Source organism: Ovis canadensis, chromosome 4, assembly GCF_042477335.2.
Source record: "Ovis canadensis isolate MfBH-ARS-UI-01 breed Bighorn chromosome 4, ARS-UI_OviCan_v2, whole genome shotgun sequence".
NCBI lineage: Eukaryota > Metazoa > Chordata > Mammalia > Artiodactyla > Bovidae > Ovis > Ovis canadensis.
This window is the reverse complement of record NC_091248.1, coordinates 84,180,757-84,200,962: the sequence shown is the minus strand read 5'-3', so window position 1 is coordinate 84,200,962 and position 20,206 is coordinate 84,180,757. Positions and strand designations below refer to the sequence as shown.

Below are 20,206 nucleotides of genomic sequence, written 5' to 3'. Positions count from 1 at the left end.
AATAAGATGTCCGTGTATTCACTAACCAGGCAGAACATACACGTGCTGACAGCTTCCATCACTGGAATGTCATCTCTGAATTCTGAGGGGATAACTGTGGAGATGCATGGTGGATCGGGGTTGTCATCTTAGTTTTATTATATGGCTCTCAAATATCAGGCTGCTTGGCAATTCCAACACAGTTGGTCATATTAGCATGTCATGGAGGCATTCATCTTATTACACATAGTTTGTGATTTACACAAAGTCAGGTTTATTTAAAATATTTTTTAAAATAAATTAAGAAATTAAAAAATTCTTTTTAGTATCTGAAACTTTTTTTTAAGCTCAAAAGAATATCTGAATAATACAGAGTTTATTTAGGAAGTAAGACACTACTTTTCCATTATATTTATATTATAAATAAGGACCAGAATATACAACCAGAAAAAAAAAATTTTTTTCCCCTTGTTTTCTAAGGATTAAAAAAAGGGGAAAAAGAAAGGTGGGAGAGAAGGAAGGAGGGAGACAGAGAGACAGACACCTTATTGACTTTGCTCTTGCATGTGGGCACTCATCACTGAAGCCAGCAGGGGCATACACATGCCTGGGAATCCAACCAAGAACTAAGAATGCTCTGTGGCCACCCTTATTACATTTTTCCCCTCAAAGCATGTATTAAGGAAATTCTATGAATGGACACTAGAGGGCACTCTGGCTGGACAGATCACTTCAAACATTGTCAAAATTTTTTTAGAAAAAAATTACTTAATAATAAAGTGACTGATTTCCTTTAAAAACCACTTATTTAGACAAATAGGGATTTAGAAGCTGAAACATTCTAGTCAGATTAAATCAACTGCTAACTGGGTCAAATGTTGCGCCCTGTGCAGTCCGTCAGTGTCAGTTTAAAAGTCAAGGAATTAGAGCAAAGAGAGGATGACATCATTTCACAGGCGAGGCCCTCCCCGACAGCCACTGGCCAGGAGGTAAAAGGATCTAAATAGCTGGTTACCCCTGTGGAGGCTCCTGTGTGTTCCCCATGCTGCTCAGCCTTAGGCTCAACCCCAAAAGATTGAAGAAAGAAAACTTGGGCTAAAAACAAGAGAAGTTCTGGCTTAGCTGGAGCATCCCAGTGGGTTCTTCAGCTGTTCAGCCTGCTGCCCGCTCCTTCCTTTTTCAGATTCTCTCAGAACAGTTTTTCATTCAGTAGATTTTCAAAAGGCGGGGTCGAGGGGAGAAGGAGAAAAAAAGAGTATATGGTGATTTCTAACACATAATCCTTATCACTTTGGGGTCTTTCTTCCCCTCGATGCACTTGGTGAAACCCCCATTAACACTAATGGGAGTTACAGGAGCGCAGGAGGGGAAGAGAGACCCCCACCGTGAGCAAGATGCATTGCTCCCGAGATGTGCATCGTGGGCATTTCATTAAATCTCACTGCTGTGAAGAGGCAACAGAGCCAGCGCTCTGGCAGTCCTGGGAACAAGAGGCATTTTCTACTTTGCTTTCTGCCGTCTTGATGATGATGTTATCCAAAGACCAACCTCATTTCTGTGTCCCATATGTGAGCTCTGTTAAAGAATAGCAAGTTGTTTATGTCACATGGCTACATGTACACACAACTGACTATTCTTTCTATTTCAGCAGGCAATATTAGTTATGATGTAGAAGAATCACAACTGGGGAGAAAACCTGGCAGTGTATGTTAATTAGCCTTAGTCTCTTTAGGAAAGCAATGTCAAAATTTTTAGTATGAATTCTAGACATAAAAATTAAGAACTATCTTGCTCCTTAGAGAGCAGCAAGCTCCTCTGGTTTGCTTTTCTAATTTTTTTTTCTGTACTAGATTTTTATTCATTTCCTTGTTAGTGCATTTTTTTTCTTTTTATAATTTATTTATTTTTAATTGGAGGGTAACTGCTTTACAACATTGTGTTGGTTTCTGCCTACTATTCTAAATTTTAAGTGTGGCTAAACATACACAAAAAACTGCACACTGATATCCTTGGAAGCATTGTGGGTTCACAAAGGTTAACACCACTTATACACTGAAAAAATAACCCATGTGAGATGTGTTTTTTACAAACAACAAAAAATGGAATGGAGTACAATGTCATAAACCACCAATAAGCTTACTTTCTGAATACAACTTAAATCTGTTTAGTTGTTTTTACTGCATATATTAATTTTTATATTCTAAATTAGTTTTCCTATTCTATCCACGTCATGATCAACATCTTCAAAATTACCAAAAATAATCATCTCCTTATGTTTTTTGTCCTGAGAGGCATATATGGTTAAAAGAAGGTAAAGAAAGAAAATAACACTCTAAACTAGCCAGCTTGTGAAAGATTTAAACAATGTACTTGCACCTGTAAGTTAAACTAGCAAAAACAGAACACTGGACAATAAAAACAGAACTGTTATGAAAGTATAAGCTAAATATTGAAGATACTTAGTTTTGCAAAAATGAAAAGATTTTAAAAACATGATGACAATAGATGAAACGCACAATGATAGATAATGAAGAATGTCTTCTTGAGTAGTGTTAAAGGTTTAAAAACTATTTTAGAAAAATAAGCATATTATACAAAGTTCAAAAAAATCTCATGGAATCTTTTTTTCATTTATATACAAATATATGCAAGCTCTATAAGCTTAAGCATGAAAGAACTTGTAAGAAATATAAGATTAATTGTTTTTGCGTACATATTTCACATTAGTCTGAATTTTTTTTTTTACTAAAATCAGTCAATGTGAAAAATATATAACATTCTTGAGTAAGGTTAGAAGTTCACATCATGTGATGCTCAGCAAGATAGTAATACCCTTGTCAACTCACTGCCCTGCACAGCAAACAAACTTCTAGTGTTACATCTTTGACAGCCTGGGGAGAGCAAAGGTCACTGCTATGCAAAAGCATTAAAACTGTTGCTTGAAAAGAATTTCGTGTCACTAAAGATAAGAATTATTGCAGTGCTTTACAGCTATTGCATGAAAAGCTAGATCTCCTTATTGCATTCCTTTTGTTTTTCCTTCCCTCAAAGGCAAAAGTTTGGGAGAGAGTTACTTTAAAAGGATTTTTGAAAAATACAGTTGCTTTAAACCAAAACACTTATATTTATGAGAAGAATATCTGTATGTGTCCAGTTTCCACACCTACACTGAAATTTAAAAAAAGAAAATGACATGCTTTCAGCAGAAGCTTCATGATAACAAAACATATGAACTTCCACTGCTGTTGAATGTCGTCCTCAAGGTTTTGCTCAGACATGGTGTTTATAGCTGCATTTTGCAGGAACAGAGGACTCACATCTAATGACTTCGTCCTCACTTCCTTTCTGAAAAAAGTACACCCAAACCTCATGCACCAACCTGTTCCTGCTTTCCTGTCCAGGTCCGGAAGTCAGGCCTCTGTTTCCTTTCCACATGTCACAGTAGGAAGGACTCTGGAAAGCTACTTCCTGAACACACACTTCTTGTCCACCCTGCCCCTGACAGCTTGAAAGAGTGATGTATGGCCATATCAGCAAGGGGAGGCGACCCCCATCTATAGCTCTTTGCAGGACATGGGATGATATGGCAGACCTTGCCCCAGCTGACATGTGGCTATGAAGAGGTGTAAAGTCCTGATAAGAAGGCAGTCTTTCTCTTCTTTCCGTGTAAAATAATTGCTGATTTATCAAAACTAACCTCATGCCTGCACTACAGATACGGTTTATCTCCTGCTATTTGGAAATAACAACCAGCAAGAAAAGTTGCTTGCATCATGTGATTCTGTACAGAGCATATATAGCTATTTTTCCAGTCTCAGTCATAATTAGCACTTGGGGCCAGGTGCCAAGTGGAAATGGATAAGTGGAATATCCTTCCTAGCCTTCTAGGCCAGTGTCCTTTTCCCATTTTTAAGCTGCTGTCACTGGACTCTGGCATTTCTTACCCAATTCATTTGCTTTCTGTGTTAATCATATGCAATGAAGATATGCATGGCCAACATTTAAACAGGCTGCAGATCAATTAGCGGTCTTAAGTTTATCTGATTTTTATCAAAGAAGACAGAGCTGTGGGTCGATTGTCAGAGCCTGTGTCAAGTTGACCTTTTCAGAGATGTCTACATTGCTAGTCCCCTGGGCAACATGTTGTCCCCTGTTAGTCTCTGAATGGCAGAAGTCTGTTCTGCTCAAGCACAAAGTATACACAGATGTCTATATTACATTCTTATAGGTTTGACAGCAACTGCATGTTGTATCTATAAACTGTCCTTTAGCAGTGACACTTCCTCAATGATGATAAGCTAATTTATGCAACTAAATCTCCTTTGTGCAGAAATGAAAGCTAATTGAGTCATTACAAAGTAATTCAGGAAGGAATACCTTGTATAAATTGGCTTACTTTAGAAATCCTTCTCAAGTGGTTTTCATGCATCCTAAATGGCTCTAAGCAGCTTATCAGCCATAAGAGATCCAGACCCAAGGACCCAACCGCAGGGAGCTGAGAATACATCTTTAGAGTAGGGAGAAAGTGATGAAAAGGAAAGTGAACAAGACCAAAATAAGCTTTTCCCACCAACTCATTACCTGTGGTGTGGTGAACACTGTCCTGACTCATCTTCCTTTGTCCCCCCACTTTCACCAGAGCTCCATCCTCCTCCTCTTCTGTAAATAAACAACAAATGGAACACTGAAGTCCAGTACTAACAGCACAGTACTCACCCCATCTTAAGAGCAAAACTAAAAGTTTATAACACATAAATATTCCTTTTCAAATAATGAAACCACTCCACATCCACATTCCTTTTTCAATAATATAAAGCTGAATAAATGAACCAACAGCTATATCCAAATAGCAACCTGACCAGTTGACTTGATACAATTTAAGGTATGTACTAACATTTCACATATCTTGTTTTAAATGCTCACAGAAATTCATCTGGAACAATCTTAAATCCAGAAAAGCCCTAAAAATCCAGTAAAATGATACCCAGCATTATATGGATTGACCACATTATACTGTGGCATGAATACCACACACAATAAAATCACTGTCCCTAAAACATCAACAGAACAGAGAAAATGTGTGATATAAAATAGTTAACCTATAAGTCATTTATTGAGTATCAGATACTTCATACTTCAGATACTTACAGAGAGATACTAGAATGATCCTCATCCTTTAAGGTAATTCCCCCCAAATTATACTCAGGACCTACTGTGTGTCATACACTATAACAGATGTTAAGATTTTATAGATAAACCATTTTAAATCCTTATTTTACAGAGAAATAAATTGAGGCTCAAAAGGGTAAAGAAACTTTCAATGTTTGTTATTCAAATTTAGATTTGTGATTCCAAAGTCCATATTCTTTATCCTGATATGTTCAAATATATACTTATATTATTTCTACACTCCCCCACCACTCTCCTTCTTCAAGTTTAGGAGGAAGAAAATGATATAAGATAAAATGAGAAGAGTTTTAAACAAAGTCAATAGACTATTTAATTCTTTAACTCACAAAGGAATATTTATTACATGACCACTTCCTTCACTGAAAGATTTATATGAAATTTAGAAATATTTAAGGCAGGACATAGGAACAAAATGGCATGTCAAAGAAAAGGGCTGAAAAAGAATCACACTTTCCCATCCACTGTAAGACACAAAGCAGTCATATACAACGAGACTGTTCCTTATGCTTTCTCAACCTGTGACTCCTGCCCTCAACTAGAATGTTGATATCAGCTTACATTTTAGTTCTATTCTATTACATTTTATATAATAAACAGTTACTTAGACATAAGAAAAAATTGTTTTAGTCCTTTCCTCTACTTTGTTTCATGCATCCCACTATTTCCTCCTGTATTCACACTTTTATTCTTTATGTATAAGTCTTATTTTAAATCCTACTTATAAATTCCTCTTTGTTCCCAATGTTATAAAATTTTGGGTGGGATGATTTGGGAGAATGGCATTGAAACACGTATAATATCATATATGAAACGAATTGCCAGTCCAGGTTCAATGCATGATACTGGTGCACTGGTGCCCCATGATATTGGGGCTGGTGCACTGGGACAACCCAGAGGGATGGTACGGGGAGGGAGGAGAGAGGGGGGTTCAGGATGGGGAACACGTGTATACCTGTGGCGGATTCATGTTGATGTATGGCAAAACCAATACAATATTGTAAAGTAATTAACCTTCAATTAAAATAAATAAATTTATATTAAAAAATTTTACCAAAAAAAAAGAATCAATTTCAAGAAAAATCAAAACTTTAAAGAAAAATATGCAAAAAATACAAATATAGTCATTCTCACTATTAAATAATTCAGCTAATGACTCTTCATTGAGCATTGAATACTTGTAAGAGACAGGGTCTACCAGACAGAGGGGGAGGCATGAAGAAAAGAACAAGGCACAGGCATGTTCATTTTGGATAAAGAATGTGGTTCTTGTAGAGGAAGGGCAGGATAGGAGATAATGGTAGTCGTCTGGGAAAAGTTTTGAAAAGTTGTGAACATTCAGCTACGGACTTCAGATGTTTCCATGTTTGGTGAGGAATAAGAGCCCCCACCACCCCACCCCACCCCCAAATTTCTGAAGTGAGAAAGTGCAGGACTGAAATTGCTCGAGCAACGTCCATCTGATCTCATTGTCCCAGACAACCTAGAGAAGGGGCATGGAGAGATGAGTCCCAGTCTGGCTAAACGGGAAGTTAGTCCTGAACTGGAGGTGCAGAGAATATGAGCGGAGATGATTACAAGAGGGGAAGGAACCAGAATAGACCAACTCCACCTAACTGGATGTGGAGGGCTAAGGGAAAAGAACAAGCAACCAAGGAGGACTCCTGTTTTGAGTCTAGTTAACTGAGAAATGGAAACATCATTACTAAAAAGAGTATAGCCAAGATAAACTGTTGTGCCTGGTGGCTGGGAGAGGGGAAACCACAAGGAGTTGTGTTTCTGACACTAGAGATTTAACACAGGGGCGGGGCAGCCCAAGGGAGACTGGAAAGTTTGGTAAAGAGATCAAGAATGCATATGTGAACTGAGACATCTCATGCAGATTTTAAAGTGGTGAGAAATAAAAACCAGCATTTAAATCACCTTCAGAGTTACTACTATACAATTATAACTGTTTCAAATTTTTGTAACTCAAGTCCAACTAAAGAATGAAAGGTCCAAGACGGAACAGCTGGAAATCATTGGCACCTTATACCTATTGATTTAAACCTAATATTGTCAGTTTAATATAGTTTAGTCAAACAGTAATGAGTATACAGAAGACCTAATAAAAACTCTAATATTAAATCCTGTCTCTTTTCAACAATTGCCTCACTTATGCTAAACCTCAAGAACTAGCTAACATAAATGGATTATAGGGTGTTTTAATATAAAATTTAAAGGTTTTTGGGACATTTACAGTCATTTAGTCCAAGCATCTCATTTTACAAATCATTCATGTTTTTAAGGTGAAGGAGGCGGTTTTCTGTACTTTTCATACTTTCTCTTTCCCTAGTACTGTCTCTCTCTTCCAATTTGGTCACAAATTCAATAGTAAGAAGTAAATTGAAAAACGGTTAAGGGCACTTATCCTGTAGTCAAAAGGTATAACCACATCAATATAGAAAGCACTATTCTTGGCTCTTAAGAAGACACTATGGGATTTAGACTCACCACCCAAAGTTAGAGTCAAGATATAAAAACTAATTACAATAATTAAGCAGGAAAAACTCTGCTCTTGGCAAAGCTGTCAATGAATTTAGAATTTACTACTCAGAACTGTTCTTATTTTATTAAAATGTGTCTATAATGTGTATAGTATATTCTTAAATTATCAGAATGATATTCAAAATATTTACTTAACTATCAATATTTTCTATGAAGTATCCAAACTGAAATCCATGTGAGATGTTTAATAAGAACTATTTTAGAAGATAGGATGTGCATTAAAAACATTTCCTTTCTCCTTTTCAAACCTAGTACTGATATCTTCAGGGCAGAGCCTTCTGTGTTTCATATGTCAATTTTCTTAACAATAGTCAAGCAACTCATTTTTTCTTGGGCTAACAGTACAGTTTCCATGTAAAAGACAACAAAATCAAATTTGGGGTGTGTGTGTTCTTTTCTAACCTTACAAAAAAACAACTCAGACTGAATCTTGAATAGAATCTGGTACAAGGGAGATGTTCAATAAATATCACGTAAAAAAATAGGTTTCAAAATCACGAAAATAAATCTTACTACTATAAACATTTACTAACAGACCAAAACTCTCCACATAATCCAAAAAATATATACGGACAAGTGACCAAATTCTAGGTTATAATCAACTTTACAATATATTAGATACATACATGTTTTATTTAGGTTTATTATTAAACATATTTTATTTGGGGGTTGAGGCACAATGTCATTATACAATACTAATTAATATCTCAAATAGTCAATGTTTGTGGGTTAATATATTCCATTCAACATTTTAATAACAGTAAACAAAAACAGCTCAGCTATGCACTAAAATCCATCAAACCACACAGATGGTTTTAAGGTTTTCATTAAGTGGTTTCCATAGCAATCATATTGCAAATCTGGAAGCTTCTTGCAAATAAGCAGCTTGTATTTACATGCCTCTCAGCTGCCGCACAACACTCTTCAGCATGTGAAGTTATTATTTCAACCACACATTGTTAGAAGAATCATTTGGAGATATTTTTTTATCAGACAGGATGAAAATAATAATAAAGTAAACTAATTGCAGAAGATAACTCAAGCATAGTTGTACATTTACTAAACTAACCAATGAGTCTTAAATATATTCTGATATGGCTTCTCAGCCTTTTGGCTAAGATCAAGTGTAAACATGTTCTGATAGTCACTGAAAGGTTTTAACATTAAACCCCATCAAAAATATGAGACCTCCAGGAACAACCAGACCCTAGTGAATCTAAAAGCTTGAACTCTACCCTTACTTTTTTCTTTTTTTTGATAGATATTTAATCTTTTCTCTGAGTTGAGCAAAAAAAGAAAGAACAGCAGAAAACTGAGTCTTCCCAAATCTCTTTTTTAAGGATGACTACCATTTGAGGAAATGCTTACTGTGGGAAAAGTCAAGACCCTTTTTTTTCCCTGCTAGATTAATCAATTTAATTTACAAATTGATCCATTTCCATAACAGATGGATTATTACCCTAATAAGGATCAAAGATCTGTCTAGCTATGCAGTTTTTACAAAATGGGCTATTTCTGGCTTGCTAATGTTCTCTTTTAAGGTTAAATAACCAAAAAAGCAAAGTGACAAGCCAATGACATGTTTATCCGACATTGCTTGAAAAAGGCTAAAGACAATTTGTCAGCATGAAAACAGGGTGTGTGATGCTCACAGCAGGGCTAAAGATTGATACTATCACATCTTCCAGGAAGAAGAGGGTAAGTCGACTTACCCTCTGAATTAGTCACTAAGCCCTGTCTGACTTTGCAATCCCATGGACTGGACCCCGCAAGCTCCTCTGTCCATTGGAGTTACCAGGCAAGAATACTGGAGTGGGTTGCCATTCCCTTCTCCAGGGAATGTTCCCGACCCAGGGATCAAACCTAGGTCTCCTGCATTGCAGGCAGATTCTTTACTGTCTGAGCCACCAGGGAACACTATATACATTTATATCCATTAGGTAACTAAATCCTCTTAACAATTCTATGAGGCAATAATAGGAACTTTCATCCTCTTTATGTATGCAAAAGCAACATGTACAGAGCTTAATTAACTTGTCCAGGTTCATACAACCAGTTAGAACAAGAGTTGGGATTTAAACTTCCACATCCGTCACTGAAGCCCCAGCTCTAAGCCATGGCACCATTGCCTTTTCATTAAAATCTTTAGTTTATAGATATATATTTTTTGCTAAAATTTCATTTGAATATTGGCTGCTTGTAGACTTGGAAAACATTTTCACATAAGTGGGTAGGTTCTCTCCTACCATAGCACTGTATTTGAGATACATCTTAGATTTAAGCAGTTCTCTCAGTGATGATTTAGAAACCGAATTTCAAGTTGGGATGCCCCAAACATGCATCTTTTCCATTCTCTTCCCCACTTCTTTCTAACCTTTAACATTCTACACACTCAGCTGCTCCTAAAGCCAGGCACAGTATTTGATACTTTGTAAAGGTCTCTAAGGCAACTCACATATTTAGAATGCTGGAGTGGATAGTCTTTTCCTTCTCCAGGGGATCTTTCCTACCCAGGGATCAAACCTAGGTCTCCCACATTGCAGGAAGATTCTTTACCAGCTGAGCCACAAGGGAAGTCCCTTGTGCTTATTTAACTTATATGCAGGGTACATCATGGAAAAAATGCCGGGCTGAATGAAACACAAGCTGGAATCAAGATTTCCTTGAGAAATATCAAGAACCTCAGATATGCAGATGACACTACCCTTATGGCAGAAAAAGAAGAACTAAAGAGCCTCTTGTTGAAAGTGAAAGAGGAGAGTGAAAAAGTTGGCTTAAAACTCAACACTCAGAAAACTAAGATCATGGCATCCAGTCCCATCACTTCATGGCAGATGGGGGAACAATGGAAACAGGAACAGACTTTATTATTTTGCGCTCCAAAATCACTGCAGATGGTGACTGCAGCCATGAAATTAAAAGCCACTTGCTCCTTGGAAGAAAAGTTATGACAAACCTAGACAGCATATTAAAACGCAGAGACATTACTTTGCCAACAAAGGTCCGTCTAGGCAAAGCTTTGGTTTTTCCAGTAGTTATGTATGGATGTGAGAGCTGGACTAAAAAGAAAGCTGAGAGCCAAAGAATTGATGCTTTTGAACTGTGGTGCTGGAGAAGACTCCTGAGAGTCTCTTGCATTGCAAGATCAAACCACTCAATCCTAAAGGAAATCAATCCTGAATATTCATTGGAAGGACTGATGCTGAAGCCGAAACTCCAATACTTTGGCCACCTGATGTGAAGAACTGACTCATTTGAAAAGACCCTGATGCAGGGAAAGATTGAAGGTGGGAAGAGAAGGGGACGATAGAGGATGAGACAGTTGGATGATATCACCGATTCAATGGACATGACTTTGAGCAAGCTCTGAGAGTTGGTGATGGACAGGGAAGCCTGGCATGCTGCTATTCATGGGGTCACAGAGTTGGACACGACTGAGCAACTGAACTGAACTAAACTAAAAGCAACTCACGAATGAAAATGGATTTATTTCTGAGGGCAGTCAGCTTTTCTTTTTCAGTTTATTTCAGTAAGAAAAACAAGGTTAAATGTAGATGTTAAAGATAAGCCTTTCTACATAGAAGATCTGAAAGAGGTTCACCTACATTTCAGAGCAACAGACTACCTTTCACATTTCATCAAGGGCTCAGATTCCAGGGAGTTGCAAGCAAGATGCCCCAGAGTAGGAGGAGATGGAGCAGATGGGATGGGGAACTGGAGTCTAGTCCTAGCAGTAAGATGAAAATGCAGGAAGGATTTATACAAATGGCCGCTTACCACCTCTTCTCTCTCAAGACTTGAGCCAAGTTCTGAAGTTGGTGAAAGGGCTAGAGAAGTAGAAGAAACTCTTAAGGGATATCAGTGAGGGAATTAAAGATTATGACAATGCAGAAAAGTGAGTTCCTTAAGGGCCTATAGATCCTGGACTACTGAAAACTTAAAATATGGCACTTCTAAAGGATTCTTATATCTATTTAATAGCCTGACATTTCATTTATAGCAATAAAAGATATACTTTGATAAAGATATAAGCAAGTGCCTTTTAGTAGTATCAGTCAGTTAGATGAACAGAAAGATAAAGATGCTTGAAATGGCATAGAATCATGCTTACTACCCTGGATATTAGGCAAATTAGAAACTAGGTTCTATGCTTAAATGTCTAGTTGTTTATGCAATCTTGACACTGTTTCTTAATTCTCAATGTCTTCTCTGTAGAGTAGAAAGACTAATGTCTATCCTATAGCACCCTGACAAGATTTGGGGAGGACAACAGGATAATCAAATTTCTCAGGGAAAAAAAATGCACCATTAGCATGCAGTATCAAGTTCATTACCTGAGGAGCTAGGAGTTTTGTATCCACTTATTAATTTAGCAATATGATTAACTATGCTTATGGTTAATATGGTTAATATCATATATTGTTAATATGATATAAAAGACAATAAAATAAGCAATGGTTGTCTAATCATATAATTTTCAACTCTGACATTCTATTCTCATGGTTTAATATGAAAAAGTTATCAAAAGTTATTGATATCAAAGGTTATTCAAAAGCAAAAAGAAATGCCATTAGAGTACAGGGAATTGCTTTAATATTGAAATTCACAATTTATACACAAACCTGAAAATGCAAAAATAATTATTTTTTTCACAGACATTAAACTTGTTAACATCATGGTTGGGATGTTGGGGGGAAAACCTCAAATTCAGGCAAGGATCTCTTAGGAAAGGTACCATCTAGTTCAATTTCCTTCTTTCACTAAAGGGGAACTGAAGAGGGGCGTTGAATTAGACCAAGGCCACGGCACTTCCTCCCTGCTCTTCTGTTCCTGCGCTGCCTTCTGTGCCTCACGCACTGCAGTCATTGCTGCTGCTCTAGACGTACCTCTCTACTCAGGAGCAGAAGCAGTCTTACAGAGACTTGATCATCTACAGGCAATTACGGCAGGCAAAGAAAGCAAGTAGGTTAAAAAGTAAGCTTTACTAGGCCAGATTCCATCAGTCAGAAATGACCGTGAGTCAGAAAATGATTGCGCTCCTAAAGCATACCAGACATGGGGAAATTATGAAGGGCAACTCTGCCTTTTACTATAGTCAGTGATATTCTTCTATTTCACAAAGTGCAAATCCTTAGCTTTTTAATTAAAGTGTATAATAAATTCGGCAACATTAAAATTCTTTTAGCCCCCAAAAGGTCCAAATTAAATTATTTCTCAGTTGCAGTAACCTCTACCTGGCTATGGATTTCTGGTACAAATAAAGTTTGAGACATGTAAGTTCTTCTTTTACTTTAGATTAGATTTTTTTCTTATTATTCTTGCTACTAAAGCACTATCTGTTCATGGCTAGAAGCCAGAAAGTAGACATAGCAAAAAAGAAAAAAAATTTAAGAAGACCTATCCTCCATAGACACTATTAGCATCTCCTTTCAGACAACCTTTATTCAGTTTCTGCCTTTTCTTTTTTTTAAAATTTGTTTTAACTGGAGGCTAATTACTTTACAACCTTGTAGTGGTTCTGCCATACACTGACATGGATCCACCACGGGTGCGCATGTGTTCCCCATCCTGAACCCCCCTCCCGCCTCCTTCCCCATCCCATCCCTCTGGGTCACCCCAGTGCACCAGCCCCGAGCACCCTGTCTCATGAATCCAACCTGGACTGGAGATTTGTTTCACACATGATAATATACATGGCTCTGCCATTCTCCCAAATCATCCTAACCTCGCCCTCTCCCACAGAGTCCAAAAGACTGTTCTATACATCTGTGTCTCTTTTGCTGTCTCACATATGCTTTTTCTTTATTCTCATTTTTAGTAAGAATATCCCAAATGTATATGTATTCATTATAAACTGTTTTGAAGCCATCCCACTTTTAGAAATTAAAATTTTTCATCTCAACTTAGATTTTGGTTTGTTTTAAATTTTATTCTGTAAAAAATACTATCTAATATACATAAGCTGGTGTTAAGATCTCTTAATTGTAACATGACTATTTCAAAAGGAACTGTCTCCCATAGCCTCAGGAAAAAGGCAGATCTACGAATGCAGAGCTCATTTGTTACAGGCTTGGCTCTGTTTCCGCTGCCTGCTTATGCAAATTTACTCCTCCTCTTCAAGTGTGGTGCACCTTAACCTCATTTTCAAGAATCCAAGAAAGAAAAATCACCGGCCTGTAAGAGGAACCATCACCCAGTTGACTTATTGGTTCTATAATCCCTTATACTAGCAGTGGTTTTCAAGACCCTTTCAGGGCATAGAGGATCTATGAGGTCAAAACTATTTTCATAATAAAATTAAGATATTTGCTTTTTCTATTGTGTTAACATTTACACTGACGCTGCAGAGCAATGATGGGTGGTAAACTGCTGACATCTCAGCATAAATCAACACAGTGGCACCCAGCTGTCACTGTATTCTTCACGGCCCTGCACTAGCATTAAAAACAAACAAAAAAGCCAGTTTCACCTAAGAATGTCCTTGATGATCAATTATTATTTTCATTTAATGTCAACCTTGAGTACATGCCTCTAATATTCTGTGAGACGAAATCAGAAGACTGAATGAAACATGGCTGCTGCATCTGCAGAAAGGAAAGGTTCAAATGGTAAATGCAACTAGCTGTTTTTTTCATGAAACACCATTTTTACTTGAAAGAACGAACGACTGACAAACTATGGTTACTCAGACTTAGGAATCTGGCAGGCACTTTCCCAAAACTGAGTTTAGTGAGTTTGTCATTTTAACAAAAACAACTGACATTTATTGCCGATGATAAAGCTTGAGCTTTCAAGCAAAAATTAGAATTTTAGAAACTTCTATCTTGGGATATAGCTTGACCACTCCTCAGTATTTAAAGAAACTTTTCTAATGAGATCAATGGTGATATGAATGAATGTGGTGTTTTAATTATACCATAATTGTGTCAATATTTGGAAGTTCTGCATAATGTAATGAACCAGCATTTTCTAGCTGACCAATGCATGATGTTACAAAAGTACACATGGGTAAAAGATCCATTCAAAGTACAAGACAGTCCTCTGAATTTTGCTGTAACACTGTATGAAAAGTTCATCGATAAACAGTTTTGGATTCTGCATTGCAACTTATCTTTACCATCTGTCAAGTTTGGGTATAGTAACAAAAAAGAATCTCTATAATTAACTGCAAGGACTATTAAAATACTTCCTTTTCCCCCTAGTATATATCTGTATAAGGCTGGATTTTCTTCACACGCTGATTGTACTTAAACTAAACAACATATAACAACAGAGTAAAGGCAGAAGCAGATATGATTGTCTAGACGTCTCCTATAAGATAGACATTGAAGAGATCTGCAAAAATGTAAACCATGCCACCCTTCGCACTCATATTTTGGGAAAATATATCCATTTTTCAAATAACATATGGTATTTATGCTCACAGGCAGTGGGTTTATCATTATAACTTTTAAATTCATTAATAAACATTTTTAACATTTCTCAGTTTTAATTTCTAACATACAATATATTAAGAGGCATAATCCTCATAAACAAAAGTTTTTGGGAATCCTCAATAATTTTCAAGATTGAAAAGGGTTCCTCATTACAGGGGGCTTGAGTTCAACCCCTGGTTAAAGAACTAAGATCCTCCAGGCTGTGGCGTGACAAAAAAAAAAAAAAAAAAAAAAAAACCACCAAAACAAACATACGAAAAAACAAACAGAAAAGGCCTCTTGAGATTAAAAAGTATGAGGATCATTGTCTTGTACTTTCTAGGGTAGTTTTAGTTAAAAATCTAAATACTGTTGATATACAACATGAAAGATTGGCATCTTGCTAACCCAGAACACTGGTTGCTAATTATCTTATATTTCCAAATCACACAGTCTGAGAGTTGAATGTAATTACTGTTGACTCATATTGAGCTGTTGACGGAAATCCCTATGAGTTTTTCCCATTTTCTGTGGAGCCAAGTCTTTTGAATACATCTGCAATTAGATCTTTAGAGCAAGCAGGATATCCTATTTTATCTTGTTAGATTTGATCCACCACTTTGGTCTACTGAGAGGATAGCTTGTTTATATTTACCCAAGGCATTCATGGATATGGGGGCTTCTCCGGTGGCTGAGACAGTAAAGAATCTGCCTGTAATGCCAGTGACTGGGGTTCAATCCTTGGTTGAGAAGGTCCCCTGGAGAAGGGTATGGCAACCCACTCCAGTACTCTTGCCTGGAAAATCCCATGGACAAAGGAGCCTGGCAGGCTACAGTCCATGGGGTTGAAAAGAGTTGGACATGACTGAGCAACTAACATGTCATGAAAATGATAGTATGATGTTGAGAACTACGCCCTAAGGTATTTACAAAATCAACTGGTCAACACCCTATGGCCACTGCAGTATATAGTCAGTTATCCAGTGGTCTTTAAACTACAAAGACTTCATAAGAATCCTGGCCAAATGCCTCACTGAAGGTATTATTTTTGTTATATGTCTGTCATTTCCTTGCAACCATGTTGGGTTCGAGTCTATAATCATTATTTCATCTTCTAGATGGCACAGAAGATTCTCTTTGACACCTTATTTTAGAAGCTTCTCTGGAGTTCACTTTAAAATATTATCTAGGTCAGAAGACAAACTAAATTCCTACTTATCTTGAAGACAGGGCTGAAGTGTGTCCCCCAATTTGGAATGCTTTTCCCAAACCCCTCCAGACAGCTGGCCACTCTCCCTTGTCTGCTCTCACAGCCTTAGTTAGTACAGAGTACTACATATAAATATTTGTCTACTTTCCCCGAAGTGTGAACTCCCCAAGGGCATATTTACATTACAGCAGCCTAACACAGGGGCTGGAACCAAAAAATAAAATGTTTTCCGTGAATATTTGTTGAATAAAAACAACTGACTTTGGTTAGTTATTCTAATAGAATCTCTTTGTACTATAGTAGGATCTCTTTGCCCATCCTGGGCTTTTGTTATATCTTACCAATATTATCAATTAGAGGATATTTCTCGACAGAAAGGGAGCAAATAAAATAGAAATTAAATTGTTTTCTTTGAATTACTGCCCCTAATAAATTTCAAAAACAACAAAACCAGATAGCAATTATACACCTTTTGTTGTCTTTAGTATAATTTATACATTTTAACTATTCTCATATTTTCTTTGGTTATTAGCCATTTCAATGTCTAATATATGTCCCTTTAAAAGTTATATTTTTTGGATAGATTCTAGCACAAGAACATGACATAGTTTAGTTTCTCTCCCTTCTTTCCCCATTGGGATCCTTTGAGATTAAATGGTATTTTAAAATACTCATCTTTTTAAATATTTATTTGGTTGCATCAGTCTTAGTTCTGGCATACGGGCTCTTTGATCTCTGTTGCAGCATGCAGAATCTTTTTAGAAGCATGTGATGTGAGATCTAGTTCCCAGACCAAGGGTCAAACCCAGGCCCCCTCCATGAGTCTTAGCCATTGGACCACAAGAGAAGTCCCTAAAATACTTGTCTTTAACACCATACATTGTGTCTATTCTTTTCTCTGAGTTTTCTGAAACCTGCCTTCCAAAATTCCAGCCAAATATGTTTAGCAGAGGCCAGATCTTTCCCTCACTAGCTGTGATGAATTCAAAGATGACAACTACTTTTGTCTAATTTTTTCCCACAATTAAATCTGAGTATAGTAGCCGTTTCCCTATTTACTTCCTATGTCCTTTACTTATTTTTTAATGTACTACTTCCACTTAAACTATATCTGAAGAAAGAAAAGGAGGTAATGGTAATAAACTGTTTATTGCTTTTCCTCCCTCTCCATATTCTTGATGTCAGTGCCTCTTAGTTGAAGATTCCTTGTTGCTAAATACTAAAAATAAAACTAACCACCCTGACCCCTGGCTCAGTGGGTCCCAGACCTAAGAAGCAGAGAGGGTAGGAAGAGAACCATCCTCAATCCCCCTCATCATTTGTCTTCAAATAACCCTTGCCTTTTAAACTTCTAAATATAGGCATATTTCACTAAATAATAATATAATTAATAAAATGAATTATAATGGAATCAGAAATTAACCCCATATTAATCCCAAAAGATACAATGGAACTACAGAATGCAAATAAAATTCATATTCCAAAGGGTTATATTCTCCTCTTTCACCAGCTATATAAACTGAGACAAGCTAATTAAACTCTGAGCCTCAATTTTCAATCTGGAAAATACAAATATAAAATATACTTTAGATAAGTATTGTGAGAATGAAAAGCTGAAGTGACCAATACTCATTGCATACTGATATTTAATAACAATGATTATAATACAAATCTAAGAATTTACTGTATATGAAGCACCATGCTAGCCATGATGCTATACACAGAAATCCCACTCATCCTCAAACCCCTGTGAGGAAAGTATTGCTGTTATTCCCATTTTCAGATGAAAAAACACAGTCATAGAAATATTTAAGTTAATTTGCACAGTGTAGCACAGCTATAAGAAGTTGCATCAGGAAATTTCCCTGGTGGTCCAGTGGTTAAGACTTCACTTTCCAATGCAGGGAGATGGGGTTTGATCCCTGGTTGGGAAGCTGGGATCCCACATACCTTGTGGCCAAAAAAATAAATGACAGCAGCAATATTGTCAAAAAACTAAGATCATGGCATCTGGTCCCATCACTTCATGGCAAATAGATGGGGAAACAATGGAAACAGTGACAGACTTTATTTTTTGGGCTCCAAAATCATTGCAAATGGTGACTGCAGCCATGAAATTAAAAGCCACTTGCTCCTTGGAAGAAAAGTTATGACAAACCTAGACAGCATATTAAAACGCAGAGATATTACTTTGCCAAAAAAGGTCCGTCTAGGCAAAGCTTTGGTTTTTCCAGTAGTCATGTATGGCTATGAGAGTTGGACTATAAAGAAAGCTGAGCGCCGAAGAATTGATGCTTTTGAACTGTGGTGTTGGAGAAGACTCTTGAAAGTCCCTTGGACTGCAAGGAGATCCAACCAGTCCATCCTAAAGGAAATCAATCCTGAATATTCATTGGAAGGACTGATACTAAAGGTGAAACTCCAATATTTTGGCCACCTGATGCGAAGAACTGACTCATTTGAAAAGACCTTGATAATGGGAAAGATTGAAGGCGGGAGAAGACGACGACAGAGGATGAGATGGTTGGATGGCCATCACCAACTAAATGGACATGAGTTTGAGTAAGCTCTGGGACTTGGTAATGGACAGGGAAGCCTGGCGTACTGCAGTCCATGGGGTCACAAAGAGTCAGACACGACTGAGTGACTGAACTGAACTGAATTAAAAACTTTTTAAAAAAATTAAAAAAAGAATTAGTGTCAGGATGACACTTTGGATCCAGGGCGTCTTCCTCTAGAGCCCAAGTTCAGAAGCACCCTGAATGAGAAAAAGCACACTTTTTCTTCTCATTCAACGAAGACCTTGCATAGATCACTTCTTTCTGTATTTGTTAAATAGCACTTTAACATACTGCCATAACATGCAACTTCTGAGAAAGTTAATATTCATGATGTCATACAGACATATATGTTTACTTCAATGACAAAATAACTTGGCTAAGTCTGACATCCTAAAAAAAAAAAAATAGTTCCCTTGAGAAATAGTGTACACTGCTGAAAAACAGGAGAAGAGTCATGTTTGTAATGGCCACAGAAAGTGAAAAGCTTAGCATTTGCCCCCTCCATTTTTCTTTCAGTTGGAAGGCAGCTTGCAAATGGAAAAATCATTTCCCATCACCTCCCTCTCAGAGACTGAATATGATGAAAAAACAGAATAAGGCTAACCCCTGAAGCAAGCAGAGCCGAGAGTTGCTTCTGTCCAAGCCAGGAGCCCAAGAAGATTGATTAATCCTGAATAAGATAGCTATAGCTCCTCACCAGATCTGACTGTGATAAGGCATGAAAAATGCAGCAAATTAAAGCACTTTACATAGTACAGACAGAATGACACTCTCAAAATACAAATTTTCATGTACCCATGAGGGGCTGTGCACAGACATTCAGAATTATGTTTTTGAAGCATTTTCAATTGTGAGGTCAGAGGTTTTTTTTGACACACAAATTTATGATAAAATATGTTACAGGGTCTACAAAAGAAAATATCTTCTAGAACTAGGATATTTCTATAGAGAGGAGTTGCCAGAAGAAGCAAGGTAGAACCTGCAGGGGAAAGAGAGGAGAGGCACACAAAGTTCAAGTGATGGAGGTCTTGATGTTCATTACTGCAAAATATTGATAGTAGTTGGTGTTCCTCAAAGTACGTAAGAATAAAAACTTGAACTTAAAAAAACAACACACTTGCTCAGTCTGGGCCTCCTAAAGGTATGAATGAACTCTCATTTGCAAAGTGTCTCTTGCTGAGACTGCAAAAAGTCAGCATAAACAAGATGTCTGCTCTTGTGAACAAGAGTCAGGGTGTTTTTAATGTACTTGGCAGACAAACCAGATCTTACTCTTTTAAGGTCTCACCCAACAGCATCCCAGCATA

General features: G+C 37.1%; 1 protein-coding gene across 1 annotated transcript in view; it reads right to left on the bottom strand.

The window, feature by feature from the left end:
* The window catches only part of SKAP2 (src kinase associated phosphoprotein 2), a 168,638-nt gene that overhangs the window by 19,394 nt on the left and 129,038 nt on the right, over positions 1-20,206 (bottom strand). Inside the window, exon 10 of the mRNA XM_069588141.1 lies at positions 4,561-4,638. Within this exon, the coding sequence (XP_069444242.1) occupies positions 4,561-4,638 (78 nt within the window). The remainder of the gene's footprint in view (positions 1-4,560; positions 4,639-20,206) is intronic.